This window comes from Calliphora vicina, chromosome 4 (assembly GCF_958450345.1).
Source record: "Calliphora vicina chromosome 4, idCalVici1.1, whole genome shotgun sequence".
Classification (NCBI taxonomy): domain Eukaryota; kingdom Metazoa; phylum Arthropoda; class Insecta; order Diptera; family Calliphoridae; genus Calliphora; species Calliphora vicina.
In genome coordinates this window covers 979,419-993,188 of record NC_088783.1, presented here as the reverse complement: position 1 = coordinate 993,188, position 13,770 = coordinate 979,419, and the positions used below count along the sequence as shown (strand labels likewise).

The following is a 13,770-nucleotide window of genomic DNA, read 5'->3' as shown; positions in this document are numbered from 1 at the left end:
TGCTTACTATATTTTCAACATTTGTTGCGTCTGACGAAAATCCAACAAATTGTATATTAGCCAGCACAAGAGCGCATTACTTAGATATTTCGCATTGCCAGGTCTCCCTCAAAAGGATCCAGGATTTCAAGGATGATGTGAATTTAAAATACTTAAAATTGGTTCTACTTTTTTACATAGTATGTACTTTGTTTGGCTGTTAGGCTGAAAGATTATACGGGTTACGTAGAGGGTTGAAAAGTTACGAAAAATTTTAAAAAATTAACCAAAACGGCATCACTGAATGTAACCCATCACACGAGAGGAGAATAAATAAATGGAAGCCAACAATAATTACAGTCTAAGACTACCAAACAAACGGACAATGAAGCGCAATTAGTTAATTTGATTTTATATGTGTTTGCCATGGTTAAGAAACCTCAAACCGTGTGTTTCTCTATTATCTTTTTTCTGCTTTCGCCGTTTATTCAATTCGATTCAGTATCATTTGATTTGATTTCATTTTCTTAAATATCCATCCATGCTATTGTATTTTGTGTGATAGTCGTAGAGAGGGTGTGTAAAATTATCTATATGTTCAAATCTTGAATGGTTCTTCTATTTATGTCGACGTATTATTATTGGTAGTTGTATGTACACTGTCGTTATTGTTGTTGCTATACTGTACGTATTCATAGAATTCTATGTATTGTTCTTCTTTCATCATAATTGTCGATTTTAGTTGTCATGTTTGATTTTTTTCCCACTGAATATTTTTTGTCGACATACAAATAATATAAATATGAATTAGGCTTCCCATATTCTAATTCCTAATAATAGTAAGTTAAATAGATGATATTTACAAATAGACCTTGACAATGAAGATTGTTGATGACGCCCTTGGCAGGGTAGAAAATGCATTCCAATTTGCCAATTGTCTAAAATTTTAGTATTCAGTGATATTCTTTGAATTATTACAAATAAATTATAATATAAATGAACTTAAGCCTAATTAAAAATTTACTTTCAAATTATATATATAAAAAAAGTTCGAATAATTACCAAAAATCTATAAATTCTATTTTAATTTCAGCATGGGTCAAATTTGATCCGAAGACATTGTGAAGGTTAAAAGAAATAACCAAGATTAGAATTAAACAGTTTTTAAGCTTTTTAAAAAGGTTTATTTTTTGTTATATGATCTCATTTTTGTTGCGTTATGTTTTTCCATGGACTGTTTTTTATTTAGTAACTATTATTTTAATAAATAAATATTTATTAAAAAACCGAAACCGGTTTATATTAAATTGCATTTTTTCGAAGCAAACGAAACCCGATTTCTAAAAAATGTCGAAGAATCGATCACCCACACTAATATTTACTCTAATGATCTGAAATGTTTCCTGTGGAAAATGAGTGAAATCTGTTCAAAAAAATTGGCAGGAATATTATGACAAAAATTAACTAAAAAGGTTGAATCAGTAAACAATTTAGGAACATACACATGTATCCTTCAAACTTGTTCTACTTAAACGCCATACAAAATTTGCATTATTTGAATAAAAATTGTTAATATTAATAAAATGTTCGGGCAGTTTTAAAAGTATAAAACAATGAAACAATACTGTATAATTTTTTTGCCATTTAGAAATAATTGAGTTTAAAATTTTTGTGTTAGTAGACATCTGGAACAAAATTAATATTTCACCAAATTTTTACCACATATAGAATCAGTTAAGTAGATTCTTATAATGCAATAAAAAATAATGGTGTATATGCGTATACACTATTGTTTTATTGAGGGGACGATATATAGGGTTAAAGTGGACACTTTCACCTTTCTCTGGGTTATTTGTTATCCTTAAAAGTTAAGTTCATTAAAATTCAACGTAAATATAGTTTAAAAATATAGTTTATAACACCTTAAATATAAATAGTACACTGGTCATGTATACCGTTTCTAAAGACTACAATCCAACCAATTTAGGAAAAAAAATGTCAGTCCATTTTTGTTCACCAAGAATTGGCAACACGTGTTTGGACAGTAAATATCTGAGATTGTTCTTTCAGGTCATAATAAAAGACTTCGTTCGACATCAAATCCTATTTTAAGTGTTTTATTTAAAATTCCAAAAATTCTAAATGAGTGTTGATAATGGTCGGTCATACTTTCTGACACAAAAACCTAATCTTTTGTCCACCATTTTACACATGTCGTTACGTTTTCGTTCCGACATCACATACAGAAAAATTGTCAAATAATCGACAAAAAATTTAGTTTTTAAAAAACCGAAAATGTTTACTGGGTAGATTTACATATGCACACATGTATTATGTATAGTATGTGTGTGACTGTTTTTCTTCTCGTTTTGGCTTCATTGTGTAAGGCTTTACGTTGCAGATAAACAATGTTGTTATGCATGACAACAGATACGTGTCTCTATGTGTATTTAGTGTTTTTGAATTTTGGAACGCATACCCTCTATTTATACCCTACACCAACATAGTGGGGAGGGTATAATGCGTTTGTGCAGATGTTTGTAACGCCCAAAAATATTGGTCTAACACCCACCTTAAAGTATACCGATCGACTTAGAATCACTTTCTGAGTCGATTAAACGATGTCCGTCCGTCCGTCAGGCTGGCTGCGCAGAGTACAGGGGCTTACTTAAAGTTTATAATAGTAAGGAAATTCGGCACATTCGCCAAAATATGGCCAAAAATTAGTTTTTCTCGAAAATCGCAAGTCGGCACGGGTTGCAATCATGATAGATTCATATTTAACTATAGTTTTATATGTATAAAAAAAATTTTGCGACACCTAATGCCCACCACCAAAAATATGGGGGGTATATTGATTTTGTCATTCCGTTGGTAACACATCGAAATATTCATCGCAGAGCCACAAGTATATACATTAGGGTGGCTCTTAATAAACGAAAGTTGGATTTTGGCCATTTTTGTAAAAATTTTGCCATTAAAAAATTACTTTTGCAATTTAATTTAAAAGAATAGAAATGTGTACGTAATTGTCGTTCTAATGAGACATAAAAAACAGAAATTGGCCAAAAAATTTTAAAGTTATTAAAAATTCGCCAGGCCATTAACGTGTCTCAGGCAACTAGAACAAGAAAGGTAGGAACAAAATTAACATATTTTGATAAATATTAAAATTAAAGCTCATTTTTACTTAAAGTATGTCCATATTTACTTGTATATGAGTTTTTGTCTTCGTAGGATACCGCTAACCTATTCTTAGGTATGAACAAAAAAATAAATTTTTTTAACGGCAGTTTCAAAACTCCATTTTCAAATTTTTAAAAATTTTGTTAAACAAATTTCAGAATTTTTTGATCATCTCATTGGGATTTATTAAGAATATAATAGGGAATAAAAATGTGAAAAAATTATGAAAATATCTCTTATAGCTTTTCCGTACCTGCGATTTAAATTTTGAAATTTTCGAGAAAAACCAATTATTTGGCAATTTCTAGGCGAATGAGCTCTATTTCCTTACTCTTATGAATTTTAAGCAAAACTTATAGTCCAAAACTATAGTCCAGATAATTCTAAATATACTCTGAAACTTTTACTAAAATCGGAAAACGTTAACCCTTAAATCGTGAAGGTCAAAGGTCAAATTTTTCAATATTTGGAATTTTTCATGGAGAGATAGCGAAATATATACTTTTGGGCCGATAAAATTTTTTCAGGATGATTTTTTATTAATGTTCACCAAACTGGAGGGTAAGAATGGCCAAAATCCAACTTACGTTTATTAAGGGCCACCCTAATATACATACATATATTGTGTATATTTATAAAATTTTAAAACTATCCGGCTGTCAGTTGAAGTTACGATGATCTATAGGTAGAACTTGGGGATGAATTTCTCAAACCGGTCGAGTAGAACCAGAGTTATGGACCAAAATATGATGTAACCTCCAACACCTGCATTGGCTTCAACTTTTCGTACCAAATAGTCAGAGTACTGAGCTAACCATTCGTTTGGCCAACAAACAAAATATTTAATCATTTTATTGCGCACTTTTTTGGCGTCATTCATTTTAATCCGATTAACAAATGAACATAATTCCCAGCAAAAATTTTGTGAATTTTTGTAATGGCAACTAGTTACCACATGCATTATTTTGTAATGAGTGGTGGTTACCCAGCACATTATTTTATTTACTTGAATAGGTACTTATTTTTATACAGGTTGGTAATGAACTTTTGCATTTAGCACAGTTATCTAGTGTGTTTGACTGGAAAACGGGAGGTAGTGGTTCGCCACCAGTCAAAGCAAGTACATTTGTAAGCTTGACCCATTTGTAAGCTTGACCCATAAATTAATTAAAAATGTCGAACAAAGGTAAGTAGTTTTTCAGTCAAATGATAAGTAGTTATGCCTTGGCTGCAATATTACTTGCTGGCTTACTAAGTAAGTCAAGTTTTTGCTGGGTTGACATTAAACATTATAACTGACACAATTTTCAAAGGTAACTTGATCAAAAAAAATCAAATAATACTTGGGTTAAAAGTTTTAAGGGAAATCGTGTGTTAAAATTTGTTCGATCTCTTTCCTTATATAGGTGGTGGGTACATAGCTTCGTCACAACTGAATATAACACTCTTACTTGTTAGTAGTTGCTATTGAACTAATACTACAACCCCTTATGAAGTATATATACATACATACATACATACTATACTTCAGTTGTGTATCTTGATTTTTATTGCAGGAGCTGAACCAGGAACACACAATTTGTAGATATAAAAAGAATCTTGAAACATTTCTATACAGTCCTACAATCAGTCTGAAATTAAACATTTTTTTTATCCCTCTTTCGTTTCTGAATGGTGTTTTTATGTGCAACATACATATGGAAGAGTATGTATGTAGTATATACCTATAGTTTTTTGTTGTTGTGCCTTTCTGGGAGTGTTGGTTATCTATTGTCTTTTTTCATTTATTGCTCAGATGATATTCTGCTTAGACAAGCTTTTTGTTGAGACTCTTGTTGGAACATTCGTTCCGTTCAGTTGGCTGGAGCATATTCCTCTTCCTTGTGTTTCTTTTCATTCTTGTGATTTTAAATGAAGTTGCAGGTTATCGTATGACACCATCAACATTTGTTGTTGCACAGGTTAGTTACTCCATTACACATTTTGTTTGTTTGTTTGTTCGTTCGTTTGTTTACCTCAATTGAGTTTTATTTTGTTTCAATTTACTTTACCAATCAGCAGTGAGTAGTTGTCTCCAGATTCTTCCTTAATCTTAAAAGCTCAGTTATCACTAAGATGTTTTTCACTACCTGGGGCTAAAAGGATTTTTACATTTCAAGTATTTTTATACGTATGTCGTGTATAACTGGTAAATTCGTTTAAATCGTGCATTTAAATTTCAATACGATGCAATCGCTGGTTATGAATAAGATGTAAGAATGTAATTAATCCTTGCATTTGTATTCGCTGATATGATACGATATCAAACAGTTAACGAAATTATTGTGTACACACACGCAGAGAAAAAACATGGTTGTGGTAACCATAAACTAAGAGCATCATATTATGATCAGATTTATGCTTGTAGTCCAAAACATATTATGATCATTATTGGTATCATGAAATATCATAATATGTTCTCAAACAATCATATTATGATACAAATCAATCATAACATGTTCGGAAATAATCATATTATGATTTAAATCAATCATAATATGACCCAAATTAATCATATTTATGACTCAATTAAAACATATTATGATCCAAAGTAATCATATTATTATTATTAAAATTTATTTTTATAAATACAACGTTTTATTTTAATAGGTTTTAATTTTGAGGTACTAAATTCCCAATTAAAATATTATTGATAAATTCACTGAAATTTATTGTTATTCGCTCTAGGAAAGTTAAAGATAATATACAAATAAAATTATAGAGCGAATGGGGATCACAGACACTCAAAATTTACTTGTAAAATTAACACAGCTTAGACAAACACCAGCACTCACAAATGATGTGAAAAAAGACACCATTTACATCTTAAACATATTATGACTAAGCGTATAGAAACTTAACATTTAATGGTTGTACATAACATAATATGTTTACCTATTTATCATTATTTAGTTGTCCGAACCATTCGGTGAACCATATTCATATTTATAACATTTAATGGTTACAGTAACTAAAATATTGTTTAAATTAAATTAAAACAACAATTATATGTTTACATCAACAATATATTGTTACAACGAACATAGTGTAGTTGTCGTAACCATGTCGTACCATGTTTTTTCTCTGCGTGCAGATAACCAGACTCGTCGCGACAACCGAATTTGTTGCCTATAATACATAGATTCATTCATAGGAATGCACTACGTTAGAAGTATCCCCATCTAACAATTTTAAGTCACAACCGAAAAATTCGGCCATTAGGACTGCCACAACAAATCTGCTGTGATATCCATAGAATTTCATTTAAAAATTTTTCTCAACAGTATAAATTATTTTTTATGAAAACAAAATACAAAAATTAAGAATATAAACTTCGATATATCCTTCATCAAAAGGCCCTAATTGTCCTATTTATTACTTAAATTTCCTTTTGAAATAAAAAACTTCAAAGCTTTAATACATAGTCTTATGTTTGATTAAAAAAAAAACATATATATGTACATCATTTTTTTTTATTTATTTTTTTTTTAATTTCGTCCTTAAAACATTTTTACAATTTAACTATTTATTCTCTTGCATGAAACTCATTTTATTATAAACTAGACAACTAAATCAATCGAGCAAAATGTATAAGTACTTCGTTGTGCACTCATCCAAATTTTAAGCAAATGAAAGACGATCGATAATTCAAGTCATTGTGTAAAGCTATGTGTATGTTGCATTTCTAAAACTGTTATAGTTTTACAGGAAATTAGCTTCTTAATTGAAAGAAAGGATATTATGTTTTAGTAATTTTTGCCAAATGGGAGTAGAAAATATCCAAGTTTCAAAATATTAATTGCAACATACATACAGAGTGGCATTGTGTATGCATACATATAGTAGATACATACATACATGCATATTATGAACAAAATATGATAGAATCAATAAAGTACGCACATACTTTAATATGTTGACATCCAGCTATTTTTATAATAAACCGAAATTAACAAATTTATCTAAGGAAACGGTAAATTATATTTATGTAAATAACAGCTAAAATTAAAAAAATAATATTGCGTTGAATTAAAACAACGAATTCGTAATTATAAGGTTTATTCAAAACTCACTCATTAAATTATACAATGTTACTTAAATATTGTATTTTAGTCACTCACCTGTAATGAAACAAAATGAAAAAGATGGTAATCAGTTTATTGGTGTTAGACAAAAAATGAATATAATAAAATAGAATGTGACATGTATTCTATATTGCTTAAACATTTTATGTAGATCAAGGAATGAAGTATTTGGAAAGTTTGTAAAGTCTGCAATATACATTGCCTGGGCGTTTAATCCAAAAGGGTTAAAAATAGTTCAAGTACATAGAAATATAAATGTAGATACATAATAATAGACATAGGCATACCTTTACTTAATCGTGTATGCGTCTCTGTATAGATAATGTTAGAGAATTCGATTGATGACAAACATAGCAGAAAGAGGAAAACTCTACTAAAATCCATTTGCAAAGTTCAAGGATTTCATAAAAAATAAACAACAACAATTGTTAAATACACACATGTACAGTAAATTTAGTGATCCTTAAAGTATGCTTAAATTTTATTTATAAAATTGACCCTAAAATTATGCATGACTTAATTTCTTGCCATTTTTTACTTACGATGATGTGGAGTGGCATGCAGATAAATAGAATAGAGTAGAGTAGTAGTGCTGGTTTTTAAGTGTTTTGTAACAGTATGTTTAAATTCACATATAATATGTTAATTCAGAATTCAGGAATTCCAACAATGTCCGTAATATAGAAAACAGAAATGAAAAAAAAAGGATTTTATTTCTTTGATATGGGTTTAGATGGGTCAAAACGTGGTTACAATCCATTAAATTAGACAGACAGCTTTGTCAGATGTTTCCACAGACAAACAAAATATAAAATAAATGAGAAACCATTAAAAGATGATTATTGAAGTAAAAATTCATCAACCTTAAATTAGAAAAAAAACAAAAAAAAATAAAAAATCCAAAAGTACCTAATCCTGATAGTAGTAGTACTCATGCTTATTTTTCGGTTTACTTGTTTATATTTTAAATAATTCTCACTTATTTGAACATCTTGCAATTATACTCACCGAAAATGCTTTCAGGAAGACTAAACATTGGATTATACCCTCCATTGTGTCACCGGTTAGACAAAACGTACCCGTTAAATGTCTACCTTTGCGACCAACAGTCGCAGCAGCTAAGGAGGCATGTACCAAAGCACGTTGTTGTCCTTTTGTATTTGCTGAGTTAACACTTAAAGCGCGCGGCAAAGGTGCCGCACGCATTATACGTTCCAGAGAGTCCATAATTGAATTAAAATTTTGATTTCAAGTTTGAATTAAAGCTGTTTTTTATTACACCACTCACCAACAACATGGCTTTCTTATTAAGAATTTTATTTATGTTTTTTGTTTGTTTCCTTTTTTTATTTTTTTTAATTTTTCTTTTTCACTCTCAACCTTCAACATCTACTTGGTAGACTTTATTTGTTGTAGATTTTGGATGTTCGGATGTTGTTTGTGTTATTTAAAACTGTTTGCATTTTATTTTAGATTGTTTGAAATATTTACATGTTTTAAATAATTTACAATATTTGATTAACTTTTTTAAAAACGTTCAAGTGTTGTTATTTCTTTTTCGTTTTCGCTGGAGTCTAGCTTTAAAAATATTAGAAAAACATGTTTGCTTTTCATTAATTTACTTTGAAATATTTCTCTACAATTTATTTATTTATTTTTATAATGAGATGAAATGAGTTTTCCAGAAAAAAATTAAGAAAAAGCACACTTAAATTTGTATTTTTTTTTTGGTGATTATACGACATACTTTTTTGCTTAAACATTAATTTCATTGTACAACATTTCCTATTTGTGTTAAAAGAAACTGTTAACAACGAACGAACTGACTGTAAATAAAAACTTTACAATCATATTTCCTGTCTGGCTTAATATTAATTCAAAACACTTAAACTTAAATTTGTTGTAGAAAATCTTGACATTAATAAATATGATTACGGTTCAATTTGAAAATAATTTTTGGGGAAATACACAACACACTTCTTTCCAAACAAGGTGCGAGTATGAGCCACAAACGTAACAATTTATTTTATTTTAATTTAATCATCTCATTTTCATGCTTTACAAAGATTTATCCTAAACGGATGTTTTTAAAATGTGGTGTGAGTTTAGGTGTGAGAAGTCGATAAGGTAAATCTTGTTTTGGGAGTGTAAACCTAATTTATATTTCCTTTGTAAACATTTATTAAGTCTTTGTAAGATAATGGAAGTTCTATAAAATTACAAACTACAGATGTTTTATAAATTAACTTTAATTATTTACTAATGATAAACGTAAAATAATAGTATAAAAATAAAATAGAATTTTATTTGTTGATAAATCTTAGTATCTATTTACAGCACCAGGTCATGTTGAACACATTGAAATGCTTAAAAACAAAATGTAATGGGCGTAACTTGTATTCAAATTGAATTATTTCCACATTTAAGTTCGTTTAACATCTAAAGATGTTGAATGTATGATTTGTTTATTCATTCGTTTGCATAACGAAGAAGCAAACAGATCCACAGATTTAACTATGTGTAAATAAATAAGTACACATGAATAATAATAATAAAAAAAAAAATACTAAGGTGTCGATTAATGTACATACATACATGCATACATACATATGTATTTATATATGTGTTTAGTATACATATACATTATATTTTCCCCTCATCGTTCTTTCTTTTCCATTTAATACAATTCTGTCATAGAGCCTAAAACACTACACAGAATTTGTTTATTTATATATGTGTGTATATTAACTAGGGTATCCATTCGAATAATGATTATTTGAATAATCGAACAATTTCTAACGAATAATTATTTAAATCACTTAGAAATTTGCCATTTTCGAATAACGGATAATTCGAATAATATTATGTACAATAATACCAATATCATTCTGTTCACAATTTTTCATACTTTTTAGTTTAAATTAGTAATAATGTCTAACTGACATTTTTATTAAGCAGATACTTACAGTGACTCAAACGCAAAATCGGACAAGAGTCTGTCTGATATAAATGTGCTCTAAACATGAAAGCATGACCTGTAATCGCTTTTGAATCAATTTTACCATGTTTTGGCATACTTCCGGCTCTATTGAGGTCCATGCTTTCAGTAAGGACTCTTTTATCTGAACTAACGTGTTAAATTTTATTTGATGCTCTATAATTAATAAACTGTATGTACTGTAAATTAATATTACCTATTTTTTCTTAATTTTTTAAGATGCCTACAATTACATATATAGATAATTTTTATTTTGAACGAAAAGATTACACATATATTGTCTTTGAAATTTAGTTATACATATATTAAAAAGAAGAAGACTGACTAATTTTGGAATGAATTTCAAAACATAAATTTTAGGATTCAAATACATATGTATGTATATGTATGTTACATGGCAGAATCGCGTACGGCTTGACGAAGAAGAAAACCTAATTTCTTACATTATTTAACTCGAATAATTTGTATACCCTTATATTAATGTCAACACACACGAATGATACAGTGCATCACAAAACTATTTTGCGAACGCATTTTTAGGACATATTTGTAAAAATAATTTGTAGGTAAAAATAATTTAATAATTTCAGAAAGAAATAGGTATCGACAGTTTTTTTATTGATTGAAACATCCCATTAACAATTTGGTTCACAATTTAGATGTTAAAGTACAGCAAATTGGAACCGTCCAAGTAAAAATGTTATATTGAAGATGTCATATGTATCGAAAGGCAGGTTTAATGCACACACATATATGATTTTGACTGTAAATGTGTAGAATAAATTGAATAAAAACCTGTAAACCAGATTTACAACGCTTTTACACTCTACAACACAAAGAAAATGAATACAAAATGAACACACAAAAAAACAACATTTCAATTGAAATACAAACAACTAAAAACATAAAACATAAAAACTACCACCACAACCTAAAAAACGAAATAAAAAGAAAACAAAATAGAACACACACACATGCATCATAATGTGTGAATGTGTTTGTGTCTGTGTGTTTTTTAATGTTTTTTTTTTTTTGTATCTTCCTTTTTTGCTCTCTATCTCAGTTCTATTCAATAGCCTGCCTTTCATCTTACAAGTTGTTAAAGTAAACAAAAAAAAAAGATTTATAAATGTTTACCTGTGTACTCGTACAACAGCAACGAAAACAAAAACGAAAAAAATGTAAATGAAACCAAAAAGAAAATGCAGAAGCAAAAAGAAATACAGTGAATGTCACTTAAAATCGTACACCACAGTAGTCAAATTTTATTCATTAGTTTTAGAAAGTTGATATGTATTTTGGAAATATTTTAAAATGCTATTTTTATATTGTGTGTGCTATTACCTATCAGAAAATTGGGTATAATTTTAATTGCCCTTATCCACAAATAAAAAAATTGTGTAAGACTGTCAGTGCCCAGAATATCAACGCTTCATTTAAAATCGTAAAGGCACTAAAAAATAGCAAATGATACCCTACAAAGTATTAGGATTATTTAATATTAACATTTTTTTTTAATTTTTAAAGTTTTAATTATAATTTAATATAATTGTACGAATTTAAGTGAAATATGAATTTTGTGATGTTCTTTAATTTTCATCAATATTTTTTTTAACGAATTGAGGTTTTGTTAACTTTTTTGTTGAAATACATATTTTTTGTTCCAATTAATAAAATGACTTTTAATTTTTTATATAATCACCTATTATTGCCTGTATAATTTCATAATATTTAAAAAAAATATGTTGTACGATTTTGAGTGACACTCACTGTACATAAACATACAAATAGGCAAGCAAACACATCTTAAATTTCAAAACATTCCATTTTCACATTAAAGAATTAAAACGGCATATTTCGCAAATATTGAACTTTCTTTTCATTATTTTGTTTGCTTGCTTGTTTGTTTGTTTGTATTTTGCGTATTTTATTTTTTCTACATTTTCTTTAATTTTTTACTTTGTTAATAAACAAATATCCTCAACAAATTTAACTTTATAATATGGTTGCCAGTTTAATTTTTACAAAAAGCTGGACAATTTCCAAAATATGTAGGTGGAAAATTAAGCTCTCTTAAAATCATCATAAATACCCTCATTATCTGGAGTTATTGTAGACCAGGACTGTAATTCGTTCCTTTAACATTTTTTTTGCCCTGCAGAAATCTCTATCTGGAATGGAATGTGATTTTATCAGGCACAGCCTTCCAAAAAAATCCAAGTTTAATTTTTAAAATTATTTGTTCGTTGTAACCACTGTGCCAAATGCAGCGACAGAAGCAGCAGAACAAATCTTCTACGCACTTTGTTTTCGACTACATATCAATATGTTTGTTTGCTTATTAATATTTTACAACAAAACACATTGAACAAAATATTAAAATTCATAATTGTAACGGTGCAAGCTTGATAATGATGTTAATAATCTTAATTATGAAGTTGTTTTGTCGCTTTTGGTTTCTACTTTAAACAAGAATTTTTGGTTTTTATATTTTTTAGTTGCATATCATCAGTATAATAAATAAGTTTGAAAAGAAATAAAGATTTTTGTTTTATTTCAAATAATAACCTGTAAAAAAGCTTACAGACTCAAACATTATTTTAAAAGTTGTATTTAAACAATTATGTTACACGCAAACCATTTCGATGATCATCTTCAAATTTGATCTTTCAAAAACATTATATTTCTTGTACCTTTTTAATTGTTCGCTAAATGTGATATTGTTTAAATCGGAAAACTACTGTACTATGGGTACGTTCGTAAATTCAGTAAATTTGTGCATCACTGCATCAGTTATGCCAAGTTTTGTTGCTGATGCGTGATCAGCTGTTTCGAACAAAATGCAAAATTTTCGGCTTTTTTTATTCCTTTGTTATTTCAAAGTCTGGCTTAATTTTTGACATCACCTTTTTTATTTTAATTTTTACTAACAATTATTGTTTAATACCACCACATACATACATACTTTTCAATTTTGCCACAATGCACTATGTGCTCAATTCCAATTTTTATGGCAAAAATTCAAATGTTCAGCTTTCGCTTTTTGAAAAAAAAATTACGGTTCAATTCCTAACACTTCGACGACATAAATGTCAAAAATGTATGCCAATTGGCCAATCAGTTTATATATAAACAGCTGTGAATGTTTACATTTTTTAAATAAGATGAAAAAAGTAAAAAATTGCATTAGGGAAAAAGTGATTTTTTTTTTTTTAAAAAAATAGATATAACTAAGATTTTACCAAAATGGATTACAGTACCGGAGGTGTGTACTTAAAAAAAAATTAAAATATTTTACTAAATGTTTATATTAAGTGTAAAATTTCGTGTTTTGTTGACTTATATCAAAGCTTTCTTTAATCTTATTTCTGTTTCTACTTTGATTGAGTTAGACGAAATTTACGAGCTTTTTCAGTGTTGTATTCTTTAGTATTATTACTTGTTTTGTTTTGCTTTAGTCAAACTTTTTGTGAAGTTACGAAA

The 13,770-nt window shown here is 28.4% G+C and overlaps 1 protein-coding gene across 10 annotated transcripts in view; it reads right to left on the bottom strand.

Annotated features, from left to right (window-relative positions):
* rg (rugose) overlaps nucleotides 1-13,770 on the bottom strand; it is a 361,631-nt gene that overhangs the window by 143,918 nt on the left and 203,943 nt on the right. For 9 of the 10 annotated variants that reach the window (XM_065507264.1, XM_065507268.1, XM_065507265.1 and 6 more), the window contains exon 1: nucleotides 8,298-8,601. The exons of the other annotated variant lie outside the window; for it this stretch is intronic. In XM_065507264.1, coding sequence (XP_065363336.1) covers nucleotides 8,298-8,516 — 219 coding nt within the window. In that variant the 5' untranslated portion in view covers nucleotides 8,517-8,601. Of the gene's footprint in view, nucleotides 1-8,297; nucleotides 8,602-13,770 lie in introns of those variants that run through there. 10 annotated transcript variants of the gene reach the window in all.